Source organism: Mobula hypostoma, chromosome 4 (assembly GCF_963921235.1).
Source record: "Mobula hypostoma chromosome 4, sMobHyp1.1, whole genome shotgun sequence".
Lineage (NCBI taxonomy): Eukaryota > Metazoa > Chordata > Chondrichthyes > Myliobatiformes > Myliobatidae > Mobula > Mobula hypostoma.
This window is the reverse complement of record NC_086100.1, coordinates 129,648,110-129,675,958: the sequence shown is the minus strand read 5'-3', so window position 1 is coordinate 129,675,958 and position 27,849 is coordinate 129,648,110. Positions and strand designations below refer to the sequence as shown.

Here is a 27,849-nt window from a genome sequence, read left to right as displayed (position 1 = left end):
ACAGTGTATAACATAAAAAGGAGCAAGTTACTTAGCAACCACCACAATCCCCAAGTCCGCTTTGCCTTTAAATGACCTAATCCTCTGCCTCATTCATTTCTCACCCCTCCCACCACACCAAGTCCTGTAAATTCTGAATCTTTTAGTGCTCAGAAATCTATTTCTCTTAAATCCATACATAAACTGAGTATCACAACCCTCTGCAGGGAGTGAATGCCATAGACTACTGTTCATTTCAGTTCTCAATAGTCATCTTCATGACCAAAAAACAAGGGCCTTATTTCAGACTAAGAGAAAACAGTCTCTAAGCACCTATTGCTTAATACCGCCGACATCATTTTTATTGATAAATCTCTCATTCATTTCAACATAAATATAGGTCAGTCTTTCTTCAACTCTCTTTGAAGGACAACTTCCCCCATTACAGGAATTAATCTGGTGAATCTATGTTTCACTGACTCAAGCATTCGCCAGATGAAGAGACAAATGATCAACAGGTCACACCAAAATAATGTGTACAATTTCAGATGGACTTGTTAATTTTTGAACTTCAAACCCCCATGCAATAAAAGCGCAATATACCAGTTACCTTCCCAAATACTTAATATATCTACATTTTTACCTTCTGCTTTCCCCATGAGCTTGCAAACTTGCATATCCCTTTGTATTTCAGCGCACGTTTTATCTTATTTTGAGATACAGCACGGATCAGCCCTTTTGGCCCATCCAGCAACTCACTAATTTAACCCTAGTCTAATCGGAGACAATTTACAATGATCAATTAACCTACTAATATACTAGCATTTGCTCATGTCAAAGCATTGTTCACCTTTCTATTAAAATGCATAAGCTCACATACCCCAACTCACGCCACCCCCATTTTTCACATAAATCTTAAATGCTCAACTTCTTTTCTGGACTCTATTCTCTTGACACCAAATTCTTCCAGCTAGCCACTTATCACCAAAAAAAATTGGATGCCGTTTTTTCATCTAATTCATTAATCTAAATTGTGAATAGTTAAAGATCAAGTAATGGCCCTCGAATTTGATAGACACAAGGTAAAATGGTTCTATCCTATTTTAAAATGTAAACACATCCTTACCATTTTCATCTACAGTCATGGGAACATTGACTTCCAAATATGAACCTGCTCCAACATTTACATGTATGGCATTGGTCTCCTAAATAAACAAATATTGCAACATAATGCATCTTTGATACCCAGAATATATGCATTAAATCAAAGCTATTACATTTAAACATCAAAAAATCTCTCATCTAAACATAAACATAGAAAATCTACAGCACACTACAGGCCTTCGGCCCACAATGTTGTATCGACCATGTAACCTACTCTAGAAGCTGCCTAGAATTTCCCTACTCCATAGCCCTCTATTTTTCTAAGCTCCATGTACCTAGAAGTCTTTTAAAAGACCCTATTGTATCCACCTCTAAAACCTTTGCTGGCAGTGTGTTCCATGCACCCACTTCTCTCTGTGTGAAAAACTTACCTCTGACATCCCCCTTGTACCTACTTCCAAGCACCATAAAACTATGTCCTCTCATGATAGCCATTTCAGCTCTCGGAAAAAGCCTCTGACTATCCACATGATCAATGCCTCTCTTCATCTTATACACCTCTACCAGGTCACCTCTCATCCTCCGTCGCTCCAAGGAGAAAAGGCCAAGTTCACTCAACCTATTCTACATAGAAACATAGAAACATAAAAAATAGGTGCAGGAGTAGGCCATTCGGCCCTTCGAGCCTGCACCGCCATTCAGTACGATCATGGCTGATCATCCAACTCAGAACCCTGCACCTGCCTTCTCTCCATACCCCCAATCCCTTTAGCCACAAGGGCCATATCTAACTCCCTCTTAAGTATAGCCAATGAACTGGCCTCAACTCTTTCCTGTGGCAGAGAATTCCATAGATTTAACCCTCTCTGTGTGAAGAAGTTTTTTCTCATCTCGGTCCTAAAAGGCTTCCCCTTTATCCTCAAACTGTGACCCCTTGTTCTGGATTTCCCCAACATCGGAAACAATCTTCCTGCATCTAGCCTGTCCAATCCCTTTAGAATTTTATACGTTTCAATCAGATCCCCCCTCAATCTTCTAAATTCCAGAGAGTATAAGCCAGTCGGTCCAGTCTTTCATCATATGAAAGTCCTGCCATCCCAGGAATCAATCTGGTGAACCTTCTTTGTACTCCCTCTATGGCAAAAATGTCTTTCCTCAGATTAGGGGACCAAAACTGCACACAATACTCCAGGTGTGGTCTCACCAACTGCAGTAGTACCTCCCTGCTCCTGTACTCGAATCCTCTTGCTATAAATGCCAGCATACCATTTGCCTTTTTCACCACCTGCTGTACCTGCATGCCCACTTTCAATGACTGGTGTACAATGACACCCAGGTCTCGTTGCACCTCCCCTTTTCCTAATCGGCCACCATTCAGATAATAAGGCATACTCCCCAATCCAGGCAACATCCTTGTAAATCTCCTCCATGCTCCTTCTATAGCATCCACATCCTTCCTGTAATGAGGTGTCCAGAACTAAACACCTCTGAAGCTTGTTCAGAGTTCTGCTCTAGTTAGCCTACTAACAGAAGTATAATGAAATGAAAATGTTTCTTTCAGATTTTTGACACCATTCCCTCCTGAACTGTTAACATTGCAACATGCAAATCTTGACAAAAGCTGGCTTGCAATATATTTAAAGAGCAATGGCCGTCACATTTCATATCACCTGACTCTCAAACTCTGAATTGTTTTGCCTCCCTTATCTCAAACCAATTAATAAGCTTCCCTTTCTTCTTATTTGTTAATTTACAGCTAAAAATGAATAGGTAAGAGATAAAATAACAAATTTTCTGAATCTATTATGTACAGCGGCATAATTCTGCTGTGGGACAAGACCGCCTATAAGTGGGCCCATATACTGATCATGTCTGAATACACAATTAATAATGTATAAATTGGGTAAAAACCTTTGAAATAAGAAGACACTCGATGAGCCATAAGCTACAGGATGATTGGTATGCGATGACCATTTTTGATCCTTTCTCCAATTTTTTCTTAAATTACTGCATTTTCTTTCATTCAACGCAGAATGCATTGCCATTGCTGACAAGGAGAGCATTTAATTATCCATCTCTAAAGGCACTTAACGTGATAGTGAATCATCTTCTTCAGAAATCGTTTACTGGTTCAACAGCGCGAGGTTTAAAAAGAGCTCAGGGCCTTTTGGAACTATTCATCTATCTGCAATCATAATGATCTAATCAGCATGTGGGCCAATAAAAAGAAGCAAGGTTTAAGCGAAGTAACCATTGTTGGAGAAACTGGAGCTGGATGTGCTCAGGATCGTCCAGGAGACTGAAATCCTCAGAGACATTTACTGAGGTGGTCACACCCAGCCTACAGGCAGGAAATGGAGAACTGAGGTGCAGTCAGTGCAGGGTTCCCATTGGTCATTCCCCTCAGGTACTGCTCAGTGGGACGGTGGGGCGGTGACCCGGTGAGCTGGGGTAGGGGGGATGATCTACAAGGGCAGAGCAGCCAGCCAGGCTAGTGAAACTGTGGCCAGCTCTGAGGTTCAGCAGTTAAGGATAAAGTCAGGCACAGCAATATTGATAGGAAACTCAACAGTTACGAGGACAGTCAGGAGATTATGGCCGCAAAAGAGATGCCATGATGGTGTGTTGTCTCCCAGATGCTAGGATCAAGGAATGCTCAGAGCAGCTGCAAAAGATTCCCAAGAGGGAGGATGAACAGCCAGATGTCATGGTGCACATTGGCAGCAATGACACAGGTAGAAAGGAGGAAAAAGGTCCTGTGTAGAGTATAGGGAAATAGAAAAGAGGCTGAAGAGCAGGACCCCCAAGGTAGTAATGTCTGGATAACTCCCAGTACCACGTGCTAGTCAGGGCAGAAATAGGATGATAGTATAGATGAGTAGGCTGAAGAACTGGTGCAGGGGGCAGGGTTTCAGATTTCTGGTTCACCAGGACCTCTTCTGAGGAAGATGTGACCTGTACAAGAAGGATGGGTTACACCTGACCTGAGGGGGACCAATATCCTTGCGGCTAGGTTTGCTAGAGTTGTTGAGGAGGGTTTAAACTAATCTGGTAGTTTATAAAGCTGAGAATGGCAGAAGATATACTAGTTGATGCATTGTGTAATGAGATTGAGGAAGGACAAGGAAGGAAGATGGGGCAAAATTGCACTTAGTGCAATGAGCTGAAGTGTAACGTGAGAAAAATCGAAAACTATGAATTATATAGGACTGAAGGTGTTATATTTGAATGCACTCAATATATGGAATAAGACAGATGATCCTGTTGCACAGTTAGAGATGGGCATCACCAAGGCATGGCTGAAAGAAGATCATAGTTGGAAGCTTAACATCCAACACATTGTATTGAAAAGACAGACAGGTAGACAGAAAGAAAGAGTGAAGGGGCTTTGTTGGTAACAAATGAAATTAAATCCTTCGAAAGAGGTGACACAAGATCAGAAGTTCTTTGTGAGTAAAGAAACTACAAGGATAAAAAGATGCTGATGGGAGTTATATACAGGCCTCCAAACAATAGGTAGGATGAGAGATATAAATTACAACGAAAGGTAGGAAAAGCATGTAATAAGAGCAATGTTATGACTGTCACGGGAGACTTCAAAATCAGTAGATTTGGGAAATAAGGTTGGTGTTGGATCCCAAGCGAGGGAATTTGTAGAAAGCCTACGAGATGGCTTTTCAGAGCAGCTTCTGGCTGAGCTCACAGGGAAAAGGCAATTCTGGGTGGGGTGTTGTATCATGAACCAGATTTGATAGAGAACTTCAGTTAAAGCAAGGGTAGGCAACCTTCAGCACAAGTGATTTTCTAGCATGCGTTATTCATTAATTTGAGGCCAAACATAACTAGATGTATTTAAATGGATAATTCCCATATTTCAAATTTTTTATGGCATTTATCTGGCCCACCGTTCACTCATTAATATGCGATTCAGCCCACCGAGGCAAAACGGTTGCCGACTCCTGAGTTAAAGGAACCCTACGGAATCAATGATCATAATATGATAGAATTCACTCTGCAGTAAGAGAGGGAGAAGATAAAGTCAGATGGATCAGTATTTCAGTAGGGGAATTACAAAGGCATGAGATGGAGCTGGCCAAAGTTGATTGGAACGGGGCACTATGAGGGATAACAGCAATGAATGTAGTTTCTGGGGGCAATTCGGAAGGTGCAGAGGAGATACATCCCAAAGAGAAATGAGGCAACTATAGCTGACAAAGGAAGTCAAAGACAGCATAAAAGGAAAAGAGAGGGCAAATAATATCGCAAAAATTGGTGGGAAGATGGAGGATTGGGAAGAAAAGGTGACTAAAAAAGAAAAGATGAAATATGAGGGTAAACTAGCCAATAATATAAAAGAATACCAAAAGTGTTTGTAGATATATAAAAAACAAAAAGGGAGGCAAGAGTGGACATTGGACCTCTGGAAATTGACGAGTTAGTAATGGGGGAACAAAGAAATAGTAGATGAACTTCATAAATATTTTGCATCAGTTGTCACATGGAAGACACTAGCAGTATGGCTGTCAGTGACTAGTGGTGGTCCACAGGGATCAGTATTGGGACCGCTACGTTTCATGTTATACGTCAACAATTATTTGGACACAATTTATGTCTTTGTGGCCAAATTTGCAGATGATGCAAAGAAAGATGGAGGGGCAGGAAGTGTTCAGGAAGTAGGGAGTCTGCAGAAGTACATAGATTTGGAGAATGGGCAAAAAAGTGGCAGATGGTATATAGTTTAAGAAAATGTACAGGCATGCACTTCGCTAGAAGGAATAAAGGCATAGATAATTTTCTAAATGGGGAGAAAATTGAAAAATCAAAGAGGCAAAGGGACTTGGGAGTCCTTGTGCAGGATTCCCTAAAGGTTACCTTGCAGGTGGTAAAGAAGGCAAATGCAATGTTAGCATTCATTTTCAGAGAACTGGAATATAAGAGCAAGGATGTAATACCGATGCTTAACAGGGTATTGTGAGCAGTTTTGGACCCCCTATCTCAGAAAAGATGTGCTAACATTGGAGAATGTCCAGAGCATGTTCAATAGAATGATTCTGGAAATGAAATGGTTAACACATGAGGAGCGCTTGATGGCTCTGGGCCTGTACTTGCTGAAGTTTAGAACAATGAGGGGAAATCTCATTGAAACTTACTGAATATTGAAAGGTCTATATTGAGAGGATGTGGAGAGGATGTTTCCAATAGTGGGTAAGTTGACGACCAGAGGGCACAGCCTCAGAATAGAGGGACATCCATTTAGAACAGAGATGAAGAGGAATTTCTTTAGCCAGGGGATGGTGAATCTACAGAATTCATTGCAATGGACAGCTGTGGAGAAGTTATTGAGGAGATTTAATGCAGAGGTTAATGGTTCTTGATTTGTCAAAGGTTACAGTGAGAAGGCAGGACAATGGAGGAACAATACTTTTTGCTGTGTCTTGCTTGGGGACCAGGAAATGCTGCAATGACTGTTTCAACGCTTAAACTCAGATCTGAATGTCTGTCTGTCTGTCTGTATCTTGTTTTATGGCGGTTGACATTCAGCTTAATGGTGCATTACCGCCACCCTCTGCTCCAGAATGTGCACTAGACATACATTCTAAATACACACACACACACACACACATATCACCCTCCCATCTTTGACCATCCTAGTATCCTATTCCTGTTTATTCGTCATATTCTATAAAAAACCCCTGTACCCCTTAAAAACGCTAAAAATACCCGGACTTGTGCTCTCTCACCCATGCCCAGCAACCCTTTTAATGTGAATTCCTGCATCCCCAACTCCCTTAATTTATTTCTCATCATCTCTCTCTGTATCCCATACTTCCTGCAACTCAGAACTACATGTTCTACTGGACTCCTCTTCCTGACATTCCTCACACAATCCTGTCTGGTGTTTCCCTATCATTTTCAACGTTTTGTTTAATGCACAATGCCCCAGCCTTAACCTAGTCCACACAATTTCCTCTCTTCTGTTTCCATTACCTACCCTAGTAACTGCAACACTCTTTTGTATTTGATATAAATGCCTTCCTTTCCCCTCCCTGTCCCATCTTTCTTGCCATATTCGGTTGACTTTTTCCCAGATTACACACTTAACCTCTGCTTTACTGATACTAATGTGCATTTCCACATTTTCTTTCTTTAACGCCCTCTTTGCCAACTCATCCAGCCTCTCATTCCCCTTCACCCCTACATGTGCTGGAACCCATAGAAATTTTACCTGACCTCCCTGATTTGCAATACTTGTAACTAACTGAAGGACTTCATAAAGTACATCTTGCCGACTGTTTGTGTGAAAAGACCTTAAACTTGCTAGAACTGAGGATGAATCTGAACATATCAATGCTTTGGCTTGTCTGGCTTTCTGCACCCATTGCAACGCAACCAACACTGCCAGCATCTCCACTGTAAACACCCCTAACTTATTAGATGTTCTTCTGCTGATTCCAATTTCTTTTGCTGGTATTACCACCCAAAACCTTGTCACTCCTGTTTCAGGTTCCTTCTCAGATCTGAATAGTAAATTAACAGGCTTATAACAACCTGGTAATAGTTAACAACTGCCAGATAATTTCAATTGTCCTGAATGCTAACAACTAGACATAACGATTTTCATTCCTTTGGGCAATGAATTCTTTTTGACTATTTTAATCCAAAAATATGACAACTAACTTATTTCTCCATTTTTCATGCACTTAAATCTGTGACTGCATATGAATTCATAAGAAAAACAATGGCTTTATAATACAAGTTTTCATCATGTTCCAACTGCTTTGCTCAACAAAATTTGTCTCACTTATTAATGTAAAATTTAATTTTCAAGAGTTGTAACAAGCTTATCAAACTAGTTATCATGAAGTTTTGATCCAGAACTACTGCAGCAACAATCTTCAAGGACTCAGCAGCAATTCCAATTTAACTCAGTACCCTGGACTCCAAGGGGATCAACCATCTGTCCTCATCAAAATTAGTAATATAACAGGTGTTACAAATCTTTCCGATGTTATCACTTGCTATGCTTTTTAATTAACTTGCCACTTGTTTTTGGTATATGATGTAACTGAGCAATATAAAATCAAGTTGATTGTTCTTACCCGGTTCTTTGTAAAAAGCAAATCAATAGTCGCATCTGCAATGATATTCATGCGCAATTCAAATGCTAGAATTTGCCGTGGTTTTCTAGGTTTTGCTGGTTCAGTAACTTTCAACTTCTGATAATCAGCTGGAAAGAAAAACTTCCATAAACACTCCCTGTAACAAAACAAAGCATTTTAAACATCAATTTTGTTTGCAAATAACAAAAGGCCAACTATACAGAGGTTAGATAAAACTAAAATGATTGTTTCCGGCAATATTATTTTAACTTTTCTCAAATATTATGTACCATAAATGTACAATTTCTACAAAGTGGTCAATGCCCACTTTTATTTAAATGAAAATAATTCAGTTCACTTATTTTCTTTTATTAGAAAGCTAAGAATCATTTAGACATATTTATCAACTTATTGATCAATTTTTCAAAGATTATTATCATCATCCATTTGCTAATTCTTTAATGAAGTGCAGATATTCAGGATTCCAAAAGTACTAAATAGATTCTACTTGTTAAATAAAAACAACTTATGCAAGCAAACACAAATGCAATTATTTATAAGAGCATTTGTATTTATCTACCATCTCCAACAAAATAAAATCAGATCTCCCCAAGGGGAAACACTAATGCCAATGTCAGTAAAACGGATAGAGAAACTATTTCATCTGGAGATGAAATGCAGAATGAGGGCTTTGATCTTAAAGGTGGAACTATATCATCCAAAATTAAAACAAGTCAGCCCTTTATCCCATTAGGAATAATGAAAATCTTGTCTTAATTTTGCCACCAAAGGGTGTACAAGACAAACATGAAGTTTAAAATAGCACTAGTACCAATTTATACTTATTTTCCCTATATTTATCAAGGATTATTGGAATTGGCACCATTTTGGAAGGAATTAAGGAATCAGGATATGTTAGATACAGATCATGCAGATGTGACTGAAATGATAAAACTACAGATGAATTACATTTACAAAAACTGTAAGTAAGAACATCACATCTCTATTTGTATTCAAAAGAAAACCCAGCAACTGAAGGTGGAAAACTAACACTATTTCCAGATTTTAGAAGAACTAGATCAAGATTAGCGAGCAAAAAAGCAGATAGCTTAATGACAACAGAAAGCAAAAGTTATGAACAACTTACACAAAAAACATAGATTAAAACATAAAGCATCTACAATCTAATATTGCGACACTGAAGTTGAATGCAATTTCAAAGCTGAAGATCATAATTATATAGATGCTATTGATATCTTTATAAAAAACTGAAGGAAGTAACAAAGACCAGAGGCGGCTTTACAACAAATTTAATAACTTTGCAAGTTACAAAACTGGAAACATACTATATGCAATAAGCATTGTTATCTAAATCAGATGAAATATCCAGAGGAATATACTAATGAATAATTGCAAGGGTTTTATGAATAAAACAGTAGGTTTTATATTTATAAATCGACAATAAAGAATCCAACAAGTTGGGTTAAACATACAAAACCTTGGCTGCTGATCATAGAAGCTCTGGACCCCATACTGCACTAGAGATACAAAGACATTGGCAAAACTGCAAAAAAGATTCATAACGTGGAGATTCATAAATTAAGAAGTTGTAAGAAGCAGAACGCATCCGAACATCCTGTGGGTATTTGTTCTCTAGAAACATCGAAGGGTGAAGAGTGATCTAATAGAGACTTTATCAAAATATGGTTTGATTAAAAGATGCTTCAGTTTAGGAATATGGTCAGCTATAATTTGCATCTATAAATAAGATAATTACTAATTCTAAAGAATTCCAGTAAGTTGATAATAAATTCAGGAGAAACTTCTTTATCCTGAGGGCGGTGAGAATACATTTGCTAGCACATTTAGTTACAAAGCAACTACTATCAGCTAGATGGGAACATGAGAAGATAATTTTTTTTATATATATTGGGAAGATGAATAGTACCAGGATGTGAAGAGGCTGAAGCAGCTTATGTAGTGTCTATAAAAAGTATTCACCCCCCCACCCCACCCCCACAACTTGGAAGTTTTCATCTTTTATTGTTTTAAATCATTGAATCACACTGGATTTAATTTAACTTTTTTGACACTGGTCAACAGAAAAAGACTCTTTCATGTCAAAGTGAAAACAGATCTCTATAAATTGATCTAAATTAATTACAAATATAAAACGCAAAATAATTGATTGCTTAAGTATTCACCCCCTTCAAGTCAGTATTTAGAAGATGCACCTTTGGCAGCAATTACAGCCTTGAGTCTGTGTGGATAGGTCTCTAATAGCTTTGCATATCTGGACACTGCAATTTTTCCCCTTTCTTCTTTAAAAAAAAACTGCTCAAGCTCTGTCAGATTGCATGAGGATCATGAGTGAACAGCCCTTTTCAAGTCCAGCCACAAATTCTCAACTGTATTGACGTTTGAACTCAGGCTTGGCCACTCCAGGACTAATTCTGTTGTTTTTAAGCCATTACTGTGTAGCTTTGGCTTTATGATTAGGTTCATTGTCTTGCTGGGAAACAAATCTTCTCCTAAGTCGTGGTTCTCTTGCAGACTACATCAGGTTTTCCTCCAGAATTTCCCTATATTTTGCTGCATTCATTTTACCCTCTACCTTCACAAGCCTTCCAGGGCCTGCTGCAGTGAAGCATCCCTACAGTATGACGCAGCCATCACCATGCTTTACGGTAGGGATGGTGTGCTTGATGTGCAGTATTTGACTTATGCCAAACATAGCGTATAGTCTGATGGCCAAAAAGCTCAATTTTGGTTTCATCAGACCATAGAACCTTCTCCCAACTGATTTCAGAGTCTCCCATATGCCTTCTGGAAAACTCTAGACGTTACTGCATGTGAATTTTTTTTTCCCCAACAGTGGTTTTCTCTTTGCCACTCTCCCATAAAGCTAAAGCACCCTGGCAACAGTTGTTATATGTGCAGTCTCTCCTATCTCAAACACTGATGCTTGTAACTCCTCCAGAATTGTCATACGTCTCTAAGTGGCCTTCCTCACTAGTCCCCTTCTTGCATGGTCACTCAGTTTTTGAGGAAGGCCTGTTCTAGGCAGATTTACAGCCATAGTCTTCCATTTCTTGATGATTGACTTAACTGTACTCCAAGGGATATTCAGTGGCTTGGACATTTTCTTGTATCCATCTCCTGACGTGCTTTTCAATAACCTTTTCGCAAAGTTGTTTGGAGTGTTCTTTTGTTTTCATGGCGTAGTTTTTGCCAGGATACTGACTTACCAGCAATTACACCTTCCAGATGCAAGTGTAGTTTACTACAATCAATTGAAACACCTTGACTGCACAGAGGTCTCAAAAACAGATCTCCATTTAACTAATTACATGACTTCTGAAAGTAATTGGCTGCACCAGTGATGATCTGGTGTGTCATATTACAGGAGGGTGAATGCTTATACAATTATTTTGTGTTTTATATGTGTAATTAATTTAGATCACTTTGTAGAGATCTGTTTTCACTTTGGGAAAAAAAAAGTATCTTTTTCTGTTGGTCAGTGTCAAAAAAGCCAAATTAACTCCACTGTGATTCAATGTTGTAAAACTATAAAACGTGAAAGCTTCCAAGGGGGGAGGGATGAATACTTTTTATAGTCACTGTAAATCTATAAATCTTATATAATCCTTTGGATCTGAATTGAACTATGCAGCATAAAGATCGCCAAATGGAACATAAAACTATAGAGGGATATTTAAAAACAATCCAAAATGCTGGAAATCTGAAATGAACACAGAAAAACAAACACTATTGTACAAGACGGTGGTGAGGCTACAATTGGACTAATATATAGTTTTGGTTACCCTGTTGTAGGAAAGACATGAGGGCCTAACCTTATAGGGAGAGAGTGGGTGGGCTAGGAGTTTATTCCTTGGAACATAAGAGAATGAAGGGTGACCTCACAGTAGTGTATAATGGACATGCCAGTCATAGAAAGGGTGAGTGCAAAGTCATTTTCCCAAGGAAAAGAAACCAAAGATTAGAGGACATAGGTTAAGGTGAGGGGAAAAAGGTTTAACAGAGACCTGAAGAGCAACTTCTTAATGCAGGGATGATGCATGTATAGAAAAAGCTGCTAGAAAAAATAGTTTAGATAGGCACAATAACAATATTTAAGAGAATTTGTATAAGCACATGGACAGGAATCACTTAGAAAGATATGAATTAAATGAGGACAAATAGAACTAGCCAAAGCGGGCACCATGGTCAACATGGACAAACTAAACCAAAGGACCTCTTTTATGCAGTATGACACTATAATTGTAAGCATTTAGGAGGGCAGGCAGCACCTAAAATTTTTTTTTAAAGTTGTCTGACATAAGGTGCATTTCCAATTTATTTTGGATTTTAAACATAAAATCTATATCTAGTGGTGCAAAAATCACATTGAGGTTAAATAATCTGAAGGTCAAACATGTGATCAGCAATCTGCAGTGAAGTCCAAAGTTGGAGACCTGATCCGTGCGAGTCTGAGAATCTAGGGCCAAGGACAGGAGGCTTGGAGCCCTGTCTGGGTGGGCGAGAAGGATGGGAAAATTGAACTCAATTGAATTGAATTGACTTTTTTTACTTACACCTTTCAAATAGATGAGAAGTAAAAATCTTTACGTTATGTCTCTGTTCAAATGTGCAATTATTGTAATTTATAATAAATATTATGTACAACGAGATGGTCAATATAAAATAGAAATACAGAAGCGTCAGCATAAATTAAACAGTCTGATGCCTGGTGGAAGAAGCTGTTCCAGAGCCTGTTGGTTCTGGCTTTTATGCTGCAGTACCGTTTCCCGGATGATAGCAGCTGGAACAGTTTGTGGTTGGGGTGACTCAGGTCTCCAATGACCCTTCGGGCCCTTTTTACACACTGTCTTTGTAAGTGTCCTGAATAGTGGGAAGTTCACATCTACAGATGCACTGGGCTGCCTGCACAACTCTGCAGAATCCTGCAAATGAGGGAGGGACAGTTTCCATTCCAGGCAGTGATGCAGCCAGTCAGGATGCTCTCAATCGTGCCCCTATAGAAAGTTATCAGAATTTGGGGGGCCATATCAAACTTCTGAGGTGAAAGAGGCGCTGTTTTGCCTTTCTCACCACACAGCCAGTATGTACAGACCACGTGAGATCCTTGGTGATGTTTATGCTGAGGAACTTGAAACTATTCACCCTTTCAACCCCAGTTCCATGGATGTCTATAGGGGTTAGGCTGTCTCCATTCCTCCTGTAGACCACAATCAGCTCCTTTGCTTTTGCAACGTTGACAAAAATGGGGCTTGTTTTGCTGTTGTTTTGTTTTGTTCGGTTCTTCTGCTGTTGTTGCTGCTGCTTATGTTGTTCTGTGAAGCATTATGGACATGCTATGTTGGTGCCGGAATGTATGGCAACACTTGTGCTGGCTGTTAATGCAAAGACTGCATTTCATTGGATGTTTCGACGTACATGTGATAAATCTGAAATGAGGCAAAAATTCAGCATAGAAAAAGTAGTGAAAGGAATTCCATTTAAAATAGTTTTAAACAGATGATGCAAAATTCACAAAGATCATTTTGCATGCCACAGTTCCCCCGGATTGCATAGGAGAGAGTGTTTAAAAGTAGCAAGCGGGGTAGTTGGCACACTTTACATTTTAAGTTACTATGCATAGTTAGGCACTTGATTAGAAAGATAGATAGATAGATGGATAGGCAGCTTTCAAATCTACTCAGCACTTTTTCTCCAGTCCTGCCGAAGGGTTTCAGCCCAAAATGTCGACTGTACTTTTTTCCATAGATCTCCAAATCATTCAGGAGGATGAGGGGTTGATAGAATGGACATACTCTGAGGTACAGTAGTTTCACTCAAGGTGTGTAGGACACAGTTAACTAGGTGACAGTCAGGAGGGGGAAAGGGGATAGGCAACCTGTGCAGAGTAACCCTGTGACCGTTACGCTCAACAACAGGTATATCACTTTGGATACTAATGGAGAACAGAGGAAAGTCACAGCAGTCAGGTCTCTGGCACTGAGTCTGGCTCTGTGGCTCAGAAGGGAAGGAGGAAAAGAGGTGAGCCTTTAGCAATAGTGGAGTCATTCGTTAGGGAAACAGAAAGGAGGTACTGTGGACAAGAATGAGATTCCCAGATGGTATGTTGCCTTCTGGGTGCCAGGGTCAGGTACATCTCGGATCAAGTCCTCAGCATTGGTATCAGAAATTGTGATGGTATCAGAAAGGATCTGGCAAATGTGCTTTGGGACAGGCAGTTTTCTGGCAACGTGGACTTGCTAAGTGGAAGGCCTTCAAAGTGAAATTTTGAGAGTACAGTGTCTATATGTTCCTGTCAGAATAAAAGGAAAAGATAACAGGTTTAGGGAACATACATCAAAGTTGCTGGTGAACGCAGCAGGCCAAGCAGCATCTATAGGAAGAGGCGCAGTCGACGTTTCAGGCCGAGACCCTTCGTCAGGACGAAGGGCCTCGGCCTGAAACGTCGACTGCGCCTCTTCCTATAGATGCTGCTTGGCCTGCTGCGTTCACCAGCAACTTTGATGTATGTTGCTTGAATTTCCAGCATCTGCAGAATTCCTGTTGTTTAGGTTTAGGGAACATTGATTTTCAAGAGATAATAAGCACAAGTCAGTGGATGTTGTCTATATGGACCCTACCAAGGTCTTTAACAAGGTGCCACATGGGAAGTTGGTCAAGAAAGTTAAGTCACTTGGCATTCAAGATGAGGTAGTAAACTGGATTAGACATTGGCTTCACAGGAGAACCTGGAGAGTGGTAATAGATGGTTGCTTTTCTGACTGGAGACCTGTGACCAGTGGTGTGCTGCAGGGAAGAGTGCTGAATCTGTTGTTGTTGCTTGTCATCCAGATCAAAGATCTGGATGATAATGTGGTTGACTGAATCAGCAAATTTGTGGATGATACCAAGCTTAGGGGTGTAGTGAACAGCTAGGAAGACTATCAAAGCTTGCAGCGGGATCTGGAAGTTAGGCACTTGATTAAGCATCTGAAAATGGCAGACAGAATTTAAGGCAGACTAGTGTAAGGTGCTGCACTTTGGGAGGAGCAGCCAGGGTAGGTCTTACATGGTGAGCTATAGGCACTGAGGAATTGATTTGAACAGAGGGATTTGGGAATACAGATCCATAACTCCTTGAAAGTGGCCTTATAGATAGATAAGAGTTGTGAAGAAAGCGTTCAGCATATTGTCCTTCATAAATTAATGTATTGAGTACAGGAGTTGAGATGTTATGTTGAAATTGTGTAAGACATTAGTGAGGCCTAATTTGGAGTACTGGTCACCCAACAACAGGAAACATGTAAACAAGGTTGAAAGAGTGCAGAGAAAATTTACAAGGATGTTGCCAGGACTTGATCACCCCCGTTATAGAGAAAGATTGAATAGGTTAGGACTGTATTCCCTAGGGCGTAGATTGAGGGGAGATTTGATGGAGGTATACAAGATTATAAGGGAATATATAGGGAGAATGCAAGCAGGCATTTTCCACTAAGGTGGGTGAGACTACAACTTGAGGTCATGGATTAAGGGTGAAAGGTAAAATGTTTAAGGGGAACATGAGGGGAAACTTCTCACTCAGAGGGTGCCAGCACAAGTGGTGAGATGCAGATTTGAGTTCAGCATAGGCAGATTAATGGCTTAGCACAAACTAGGTCGACTGAATGGCCTGTTTCTGCGCTGTAATATTCTATGACTCCATCTTTTCTTAAAAAGTGAACTGAAGACAGCAAGGTGCATTAGTGTGTGAGTAAATAAAATAAACCTTTAATGTACAAGTTAGCAATACAAAAATAAAAGCAATAAACATAAAAATGTAGTACTTTTCCTCTCGCTATCATTTAACGTGAGTTTTGAATAGCAGAAATAACTAACAAAAATTAACTGGTGGCATCAAAAATCTTGGAGGCGGTAAAATAAATTACAAATAAATCATTGAGGCAGGTAATTTAGAAATTGTGGCAGTTGTGTTCATATTTTAACATCATGGTATAATTCTCCTTGAAATAATTTTTTATCATCATTTGTTAATCCCTTAAGCATTACTGTTAAACAAAATGTTGGTCAATGATATTCTATATCATTAAAATTGTTGCAAATTCATAGTCTTGATGCAATCACCTGAATTTTAAAAATTGTTTTAATAGCATCTAAAAGATTCTCAAGACTGGACAAAACCTGTTCAATAAATGACAAAATATACCATTAAAAAAGCCAAATGTTGTTTGCAAAATTTAAAAAACATTAAGCAAACCATCTATGTGATGATTTGTACATGTAATTTTAAAATTGCATACTGATTCATTACAGATTCATTTATCACAAAAGTCCCTTAAGGTTTAGAAAAAATGCAATAGTAATAATACTTTTTTCATTTAACTTTATCTTCTCTAAAAGTACTGACTCATACATTACACTTTTGTAGTCACCTGTGGTACATAATCAAACTAATCTGTATTCTGAGATGAAGTGATTCTCCAGGTCACTGAAGTAAGGATATATACTGAGCCAAGACTTCCTTTCTGGAACAATCAAGTATCTGAATCAATTTTTCTCTACACCAGCTACAATCCCAAATATAAGCTAATTTTCACCCATTAGTAACTGAGATCAGTTTCCAGGCCAATCTTCTCATAAAATCATGACAAGCCAATTATAAAATAACAATCAATGTTCTCATTGTTAGATCTTTGGGATTTAAGAAATATTAAGTCACCAAACAATAGATGTCATTTTGTTTCATAAAGAATTTTATTAGAGTAAGTGGATGAGATTTGCCCTGTTTCAAAAAAGAACAAATCTCTTAAGCGGGCTCCTGCTGTGAACTGGCAGTTACAATCTTAGAAGACAGTTTTTCATTGTCTTTTAACTGAATTAGCTGCTGCTCCATTCCATAACAGCTGAGATGTTTGTATTTCCATAGGTAACTTCCGTGTCTTGAAAAATGCTTTAAAAACTTCTGGGAGAATTTGCATAAATCAGATTTACATAGATCAGGACTTTTGCAACTCAGAGAGACCAGTTTATTTGAAGCTGCAAAAATCAGAAGATCTCATTAAAGAAACAAAGGACAAGGAAAGACAAGACAGCAGTCAAAGAAGGGAGTAAACCAAAGGGCTCCAGCTGGATAAACAGCAATAACACTTTCAAAAAGATGAAATATTACAAAATGGGAAGAGGATTTTGAAAATTCAAAGATAAAAATGAATAAAGGGCCAACTAAGTGCCAAAGAGAATAAAGAAGTTGCCAATCAAGATGCTTTTCATTCAAACCTTGCCAACTAAGGAATAGAATTGGAAAGTAGTTACTTTTACAACTGTAAATCACACTTAAAGTATCAAGAATTCTCCTGAGTTCAAATATCTCTAGATAGTCTATCAAATTTAATGCATTTTAACTACTCAGTTACCAATGAATAGAGGTAATTCATTACTCTTTTAACCATTCATATTATTGTGATAACCATTCATAATTTTGAAACGCTGTTAAGGTAACTCTTATTATGCTATGCTATTGAAAAGGCACTATCTTAATTAAATGTTTTAATTTCTTTTATATTTTCCTACTACAGAATGTGATACTGAAAATATTGCCTGAGATTTTGTGCAGGCTTCTTTTACTCCCTGCATTAACTATTTTTATATTCTTCCTTAACTAATTTATGTTATCCAATTGCTCTCCAAACATCACTGCAGATTCCTTCAATCCAATTTCAAGTTGTTCAAAATGTAAAACCTTCCAGAAAAATCACAAACACAACTTGCTTAACATTGTCAAATAATACAAACCCCATCTATCATCTTTCTTCCACCATGCAGCTCTATAACTCTCCAAGAAGAAAGTACACCACATTTGACAGCTCTGCATATTAAGTTAATCAATGAAAATTTTCGTCCAGTTCGTGGTTTAAACAACATGTTTCAAAATTTATTGGGATTATTTAACAGCAGTCCTGATGAAAACAAACTTAAAACTTGCAGTCTTGTTTGATATTCTGAATTCACATTTAAAACCGATACCCAGAGTTCAGAGCTACTATTATAAGCATCGGTGCAAACCAGCTCGTTTCAAAGAACAAAATCTATATTTATCATACTATTGGGTGTTTTCACAGTTCAAGAGGAATAGCACGAACATTTCACACGCCCACTGTTGTACTTTATTAAATCACTAGTGAAAACACTCCTGCTAAATATTGAAAGATTCCAATGGGCTTTATCTTTCCTCTTTTGTTTTTATACAGAAGGACATCCTTAAAAAGGGCACATCAAAGAAAAAAACTTCACAATCTCACTGTGTGGCATTTTAAAATATATTTTACATGCACAATGTGTCTAGCACATTGATGAGTTTGAATTAATGAACTCCTGTTGCAAGACATCTGTCCTTGTCATTGAGACACAAACAAAAAAAAGCAATATACACAAAAAATATACACAATACATTACTGCACCTATTATCTCATGAATCATTTTGCAGTTCTATTTGACAATGTCATTTACAACCTCACAGAATCTAAACCCACTATTACTGGAAATCTAGCATAACACTATAATATGCCAGAATGTCAGTGCTTGAAACAAGAAGCACTAAGCACCAAGAAATGCAAGAAACTTTATAAATGCCTTCAATGGTTTTAAATGCAATATGTATTGCATTTAAAACCATTGAAAACATTTATAAAGTTTCACCATCACCATGGATGAATGTGATACATCTGGTTTATTTATACCTTGTATCAATATTCATAAATGCACTGAAATAAAAATTCCTATTTCAAGAGACATTTTACTCTACTTTGATACTAAAATACAGATGTCAGGATATTAGTCCTCTCATGGTCTCAGAACACATCCTTCACAGTCAAGGAAGCTCACCATTGCTCCTACTTTCTGAGGAGGCTGAAGAGAGCTGAATTATGCACATCAACACACGTGGCCACCTGAAGATGCTCAGTTGAGAAAGAACATCCTAATATGCTGTATCACACATATTATAACACACACACACACAAAAATCAGTTACTTCCCTCCCCCCCAAAGCCCCCTAAGCCATAAGGCTGATCAACACCTCCCTCCATTAACTCACTCCACCACCCCCAAAACTACATCCACATTAGCCACTCAGCAAACTGCATCCCTGCATTCACTTCCCACTTTATAGTTACATGTACATGCATTTGTATAGGATTGCTTTCATATTTATATTTATTGTGTTTTTATGCTTATTGGTTTTTTATGCCACTTCGGATCCAGTGTAACAATCATTTTGTTTTTCTTTACATTTGCGTGCTGAAGAATAACAACAAACAATCTTGAACTTTGCCAAGCTGTTGCAATAAACAAGTGAGATAGACATGGAGACATGTATTCCACATTATTTTCATTCCTCAAACAAATAAGTCATCACTTTTATAACTAAAGTTTTTTTTTGCCCCTGCACAGAAGTGGCCCAACCAGGTGTCCTGGTGAAAGATGCAAAGAGCACAGGGAAAAGATCCACCCATAGACAGAGTTTATAGAACCTGTGGCTGAAATGTTTTGTCAATAAAGGTGATCTTGGGCGGAGTTTAGGAGGATGATGGTGACTAACGGCGGTTCCTTTGCTTACATCTTCAGAAACAGCTCTATTTCTATCTTTGATATCTCTTTTTTTCCCTTTCAAGTCTCTTTTGAAGACCCTGACCTCGAGTTACACGCTGACTTCGGTTCTTTGCGGAAATGGGACCCGCTCTCAGGGCCTCACGACCAGCTGCTTTTCAATATGCCAAGGATGCGGTCTGAAAGACTAGCACAACTTCAGGGTGATGGATTTTCGTGGCTCTGGAGGCGGGTGGATTCAAGGCCGGTGCCACCGCCTGATGTGTCGTGGGACTATACGGAAGATCGAAAGCAGCGAGATGGCCGCTGGCTGTGTGTCTAGAGACCCTAGTTCTTTGGGTACAGAGCTCAGAAAAAATGACAGAACAGACTTTCAACACCATAAATCAGCGAGTTGTTTTGTTATGTCTCCCTCTCACTGTGAAACAGGGACACCTCTTTTTCCCTTATAAGGGAGAGAGAGAGAGCCTGTGGTATGTCGAATTACCAGGTGGAAGAGTAGTCTTTGGGGCACTACAAGTCTGTGTCTTTACTGATGCTTTGCTGCATGCTTGAGTACTCAGTGGGGAGTGCCAATGCTTTTTGCTAGTGGGGGAAGGGAAGTCACTGCTTTGCTGCTACTTGTGCCTGGGAGGGGTAGTTGGTGTGGGTTTTTGGGTTTTGAACATTTAATTGCCATTCTTCGGGCACTCCTCTGTTTTCGTGGATGTTTGCAAAGAAGAATAATTTCAGGATGTATGTTGTATACATTTCTCTAACATTAAATGTACCTATTAAAACCTGGTTTGGAGTACCCCGAACTATTTAACTCCAAGATCAGTTCTTCTGGTGACAGCTGGTATGTGTCATAATCCCCAGTTTGCAACTCTGCACAATTCAGAATGTCACAAGTGCTTTCCATTCTTAAAGAGAATACAATTCCTCTCCAATTGGAGAGCAGGTGACAGGAGCATATTGGTTTTGCTGAATTGCAAGCTTCATGGAAATTCAAAAGGTAAATTGACCACACTTACCTGGTACTCCCAAATCAATATGTGAATCACTCTTCAATAACATGCCACTCCTGAATGTAGATAATTCCACATGGTTGATGCCATGCGTCCATGAACATCACATTCTGAAACAAAGTATGATGCCTGCCATTTTTAGCTGCTGTGCCAGAAAACACCTCTAAACTGCACTCAATTCTCTGACAAGTGGTTATGCCTACAGCACAATTACAACTGCAGCCACTGGAGCTGGACTTTGACTTCCCACAATGCAATCCTGCTGCTCGGGTAGTTATCCAGAGTGCTTTCCAAAGACGGTCAAAGTTCAAAGTAAATTTATTATTAAGGTATATATAAATAAAAGAAAAAACACACACAACAAAGATGGACAAACAACCAATGTGCAAAAGACAACAAACTATGCAAATACAAAAAAAAAGCAATAAATATTGTAGAGTCATTGATAGGCTGTGGAATCCGCTCATTGCTGGGGTGTGAAGTTTAATGAAGTTATCCTCTCTGGTTCGAGAGTCTGATGGTTGAGGGGTAATAACTGTTCCTGATCTTGGTGGGGTGGGACCAGAGGCTCCTGTATCTCCTACCTGATGGCTTCAACGAAAAGAAAGCATGGTCTGGATGGCGGGGGTCTTCAATAATGGATACTGTTTTCCTGTGACAGTACTCCCTGTAAGTGTGCACAATGGTGGGGAGGGCTTTACCCGTGATGGACTGGGGTATATCTGCTTTTGGTATGCTTTTCCATTCAAGAGCATTGGTATTTCCAAACCAAGCCATGATGCAACCAGTCAGCGTATCCTCCACTGCACATTTATATTAGTTTGTCAAAGTTTTAGATGACATGCTGAAGCTTCATAAACTTCCAAGAAAGTAGAGGTGATGTGCGTCTTCTTTATAATAGCACTTACATGCTGGACATAGGACAAACCTTCTGAAATTATAACACTAAGGAATTTAAAATTGTTGACCCTGTCCACCTCTGATCCCCTGATAAGGACTGGATCATCAAACTCCATTTTCCTTCTCCTGAAGTCAATAATAAGCTCTTTAGTTTTGTCAACGTTGAGTGAGAGGTGGTTGCTGTGTTACCATTCAGCTAGATTTTCAGTCACCCTTGTAGGTGCTGATTCATCACCATCTTTGATTCAACCAATGACAGTGGTGTCATCAGGAAAACTTATATATGGCATTGGAACTGTGGTTAGCCTCACAGGTATAAGCATAAAATTAGTACAGCAGTGGGCTAAGAACACAGCCTTGTGGTTCACCTGTGTTGATAGTGATTGGGAGGAGATATTGTTGCCAGTTGGAACGACCGGGATCTGCAGATTTGTTAACAGAGGATCCAGTTGCACAAGGAGGTATTGAGGCCTAGCACTTGAAGCTTATTGATTAGCTTTGAGGGGATGGTAGCATTAAACACAGAGCTGTAGTCAATGAAGGGCATCCTAATGTAAGCATCTTCCCCGTTCAGATGTTCCAGGGTTGAGTGAAGAGCCAATGAAATTGTATCTGCTGTGGACCTTTTGTGACAGTAGACATTGGAGCAGATCCAAATTGCTCCTCAGGCTGGAGTTGATATGTTTCATCACCCTCCTCTCAAAGCACTTCATCAATCACAGTGGATATAAGTGCCACTGGACGATAGCCATTGATTCAGATTACTATGCTCTTCTTGAGGTACCTCAGACAGCTGAAGCAAGAGGTGAAAGATAGCACAGGTGCTCAGTAGTTGTCTGGGCCAGATGCTCTTCGTGGGTTCACCCTCCTGAAGGATACACTCACGAAAGCCTCAGAGACCGAAATCACAGAGTTGTCAGGAGCTGTAGGAGTTTATAAAGGTTTTGTTGGTCAAAGCGAGCAAAGGGCTGTACACTTTGCTACATATTGCTGCATCCATCACTCCTTGGCCATCAACTGGGCTCAGAAAGAGCAGCAGGAAACACAGGGGGAAGTAAATATTGGATGAGGGAGGAAACAGAAGAGTATAGCAGAAGCTAACAAAGATCCTTCAGTCCTGGTGAAGGGCCTCAGCTCAAACCATCTAATGTTAACTCTTTTTCCATAGGTGCTGCTTGGCCTGCTGAGTTCCTCCAGTTTTTTGTGTGTGTTGCCAAAGATCGATCTCCTTCCCCCTCTCTCCCTGGGTCAATAAGAATATTTTTCATGGCTGCATGGAATAGGAACTTCAAACTCAATAGCATTACTATTCACTATTCTCTGAAACACCAGGATTTTGGGGATTGCTACTGCCTAGAAAATCTCTATAAGGAATCACTATGGCTGCAAGTGCATGGCAGAGGTTGCATATACCCCAGTGAGGAACTCAACATAATATTTGAAAAAGCCATTCCATCAAATCGGAGGGAGGGATGGAGGGATGGATGGATGGATGGATGGTCCGTCCACTTGGGTCTCATAATTAATCAAGTACAGATGCTATATCTAAACTATTTTCCATTGTCAATGAAATGTCAAGATTTGAATTGGTGTATGCAAGTACATTCATTTTCCTCCTCAAACCTGGAACTCTGCTCCCAGGACCTGGTTAGGTAGACTTTCTTAATGTCCTGAAATGAGAAAGGCACAAGATTGTGCTTATTTGAACAAAGGAAACAAATAAACAGGGCACATTTTGAGTCAAATGAGATAAGATTGTAGAATTAGAGGAAGGTAGAATGAGAGAAACAGCATTCAATATCAGGATGTCATCATCCTCAGATTTCTGATCTCAACCATAAGGGCATCACCTCTTCCACCAAAACATCTCCTAAAAATTAAGGTGCCAACATTGCCATGACTCCTTTTAGCATTCATCCAGCTGCATAATAACTTCAAGTAGAGGGTAGATTTAAATGTTTAAGCAACACACATAAAGTCAAGTATCACTGACTAGTATCAACAAATACATGGGATTCCTGAAATTACTCGGATTTAAACTACTCTACCAGGAGAACCATCAAACCTCACACCAACTACACACAAGTCCTCAAACCAGAAACATCCACAAAGAGTTTGCACTGGTACTAGAATAAATTAGCACAAGTCCCAGCACCATTGTAGCAAGCAATTTTATGAGCCATTAAAGTGTAATCCCTGTGGTGTATATGTTTTGTTGAGCCATTAAATACAGTAGCTAACAGAAGAACAGTAGGTTGTAGCTTACAGCAATATGATTGACCAGATAATTTGTTTGAATTATGCTGACTACTAAATAATGTCAAAATCACATTCTAAATCATGATGTGGGCTCTTTTATAGGCTACTTAGTAAGGCACCTTGATTTCACATGTCATTCAAAAATCAACAATTCGTACAGAGGCACCCACAGAGCTCTGCTCAAACAGCAGCATGGGTTATATAATATGATATCATAAATTAATTCAGACAACACACATCAGGTTTGGTATCATATTGCATTACATGTAAATTTATACAAATTTATTGCAATTTAACACAGAATTGTGACAAAAAATGTAACTGCTTCATTTAATATCTTTATTTCTTAAAAAATCTAAAGTTAGCAAGAAATTTTTTAACTATTCAGTTTAAAATATGAATAATTTCTTTAGTATTATTAGCACAGTTTATCATTCCTAAAATTTCAAACCATTTGAATTCCACATTTGAAAACCTTGCTTTATTCTCAAAAGTTTTAACACCCCTGCATAAACAAGAAACTATCCCAATTTGCTACTCAGCAGATTTATCAGATCACTTCCTTGTTTTTTTTTAAACAACAGATGCATTGATTCTATTCCCCAGATCATACCAAATATATTTGCCATATTCAGCTTATCTGCAGCTTTGAAATTTAGAAAGGCAACAATTACAATATTCAAATGATACTCTTCATGCCATTTCCAGTCATCCATTCTATTATCCCCAAATTAGAATGAGGTTTAATATCACAGATATATCATTGTATTTGATGTTTTGCGGCAGCAGTGCATTGCAACACATAGTAATAAATGCTACAAACTACAATAGGTAAATATATTAAAAAAGCAAATTAAATTAAACAGTAGTGCAAAAAGAGAAGGTAAAAAAAATTCTGAGGTAGTATTCATGGATTCATTGTCCATTTGGAAATATCATGGTGGAGGGGAACAAGCTGTTCCTGAAATGTTGAGTATGTGTCTTCAGGCTCCTGAACCACATCCTTGACAGTAGCAATGAGAAGAGGGCATGTCCTGTGTCATGTGGGTCCATAATGAAAGATGCAACCTTTCTGAGGCATCACCTTTTGAAGGTGACCTCGATGCTGGGGAGGCTAGTGCCCAAGATGGAGTTGGTTGAGTCTATAACTTTCTACAACTTTTTCCAATCCTGTACAGTGGCCACTCCATACCAAACACTGACGTGACAAGTTAGAATGCTCTCTACAGTACAGGTGTAGAAATTTGTGAGTGTCTTTGGTGATATACCAAGATTCTTCAAACTCCCAATGAAATATAGCTGCTACCATACCTCCTTTGCAATTGAATCAGTGTATTGGGCTTAAGATAGATCCTCAGGGAACTTGAAACTGCTCATCCTTTCTATTTCTGATCCTTCTATGAGGACTGGTGTTTGTTGCCTGGACTTCCCTTTCCTGAAGTCCACGATAAATTCCATGGTCTTACTGACATTGAGTGCAAGTTTGTTGCTGCAACACGAAGCAACCAGCTGATCTACCTTGCGCCTCCTCGTCACCATCTAAAATTCTGCTAACAAATGTTATGTCACTGACAAATTTATAGATGGTGTTTGAGTTGTACATAGCCATACGAACATGGGTGTAGAGTAGAGCAATGGACTAAGCACACATCCTCAAGGTGCACCAGTGTTGAGTGTTAGCAAGGAGGAGTTATTATTTCTAATCTGCACAGACTGTGGTCTCCCGGTGAGGAAGGATCCAGTTGCAAAGGGAGGTACAGAGGCTCAGGTTTTGGAGTTTGTTGCTAAGAACTGAGGGTATGATTGTGTTGAACACTGAGCTGTAGTCAATAAACAGTAGCCTGACGTAGCTATTACTATTGTCCAGGTGATTGTAGTAATAGATAAATTGCAGCAGGTCCATGTTCTTGCTTAGGCAGGAGTTGATTGTAGCCATAACCAACCTCACAAAGCACTTCATTACAGTAGATGTGACTGCCACTGAGTGACAGTCATTCAGGCAGCTCACCCTGTTCTTCTTGGACACTGGTATAGTAGCTGCCCTTTTGAAGCAGGTGGCAACCTCCAACTGCAACAGTGAGAGACTGAAGATGTCCTTGAACACTCCCACCAGTTTGTTGGCACACAGGTTCTCAGAACTCCACCAACTACACCATCAGGCCCAAACACCTCGCAAGGGTTCATCCTTATGAAAGATGTTCTGATGTTGGACTCCAAAACAGATCACAGGGTCACCAGATGCTGCAGGAATTTGTACAGGTGTAGTTGTATCCACCCTTTCAAAGTGTGCATAAAAGATATTGAGCTCATCTGGGAGTAAAGCATCACACCCGTTCACAATGTTAGGTTTTGCTTTGTAGGAAGTAACGACCTGCAAACCATACCAGAGGTGACATGTATCCGATTCCATCTCTATCCTCAAACAGAATTGTTTTCTTCCCCTTAAATTAGCCTTCCGTAGGTCGTACCTTGACTTCTTGGATAGTTCTGGATCACCAGCCTTAAGTGCCACAGATGTAGCCCTCAGCAGACTACAGATGTCATGGTTCATCCATGGCTTTTGGTTTGGGCATGTCTGGAATGTTCTTGAAGACACACACTAAACTGCACAAGTCTTGATGAAGTCAGTGACAGTTATGGTATACTCATTTAGATTCAAAGATGAATCCCTGAATATAGTCCAGTCCACCAAGTCAAAGCAGTCCTGTATGAACTCCTCCACTGGCCTTGACCATACACTCTTGGTCCACATCACTGGTGCTGCGGTCTTTAGCTTCTGCCTCTACGCCAGTAGAAGTACAGCCAGATGATCGGAATGTCCGAAGTCTGCATGTGGAATGGCACAGTAAGCTTTCTTGATGGTGGTATGTTGGTGGTAGTTGTTCAGAGACTTCTTCAAGCTTGTCTGGTTGAAATCTCGCACAATGATAGGGAAGGCAAAAGGGTACGCAGTTTCACACCTGCTGATTAAGTTGCCTGTCTGACATTGGCCAGAGGTGGAATGTACACTGCTAACAGGATGATGCCAGAAAACTCCCTCAGCAGATAAAATGGTTAATATTTGACTGCTAGATGTTCCAGGTTGCATGAGCAGGACTGAAGCCATCAAGCTCAGTGCTGCATCTAAAATGGCAAGGAGGCAAAGTACACAGCAGTCCTTGATGTCCCTCTAGTCCAGCAGTTTTGCTCTGAGGTCTGTAATTTTGTTTTCCAGAAACTGTACATTCACCAGCAGAATAATCAGGAGTGGAAGTGTAGGGCCTCTATGTTTCAATCGTACCATCACACCCGCATGCTCTCCCCGCTTCCGTTTTCTTAAAGGGGAAAACCGTATACATTTTTTCTTAAGGGGGAGTGTGCCATCCGAGGTTTGTCAATTTTGAGTATAGATATATTTTTTAAATGTCTTAAAACAATGCTGTTTACTGAAATACCCATGGCTGTGACTGTGGATTTCAACTATAGTATTCCTAAATGGAAATATTTCAGAATCCCCATTAGAATTGGATGCTAACAGTCACCACTTAATGGCATCATCTTACCAGAAGAATCAGTTACCTATTAGACTGCTGTATACAACGGAAACATTGATACATCCCTGTTCTTGCCAAAGGGAACATACTTTAACTATGCAATTCTGCTAGAATACACTTTCTATAAGATTTACAGGTTAGCATAATTAACTACACATATTCAAGGGCTAAACCACTATAACCGAGGTTGACAAGAGATATACAGAAAAGGGAAATTACCAACTCTATTGCTGCATACTAACTTAAATAACATGCTGCAATATATTTCATTACACAATCAACTCTAACCTTCATGTATCAGAATCAACAACCTGCATACTGAGCGACATGTGACTATGAAAACTCTCT

General features: G+C 39.4%; 1 protein-coding gene across 5 annotated transcripts in view; it reads right to left on the bottom strand.

Annotated features, from left to right (window-relative positions):
• kiaa1109 (KIAA1109 ortholog) overlaps window positions 1–27,849 on the bottom strand; it is a 439,747-nt gene that overhangs the window by 347,674 nt on the left and 64,224 nt on the right. For all 5 annotated transcript variants that reach the window (XM_063046524.1, XM_063046528.1, XM_063046526.1 and 2 more), the window contains exons 12-13: window positions 8,184–8,340; window positions 1,106–1,184 (exon numbers count right to left, since the gene is read on the bottom strand). In XM_063046524.1, the coding sequence (XP_062902594.1) occupies window positions 1,106–1,184; window positions 8,184–8,340 (236 nt within the window). The remainder of the gene's footprint in view (window positions 1–1,105; window positions 1,185–8,183; window positions 8,341–27,849) is intronic.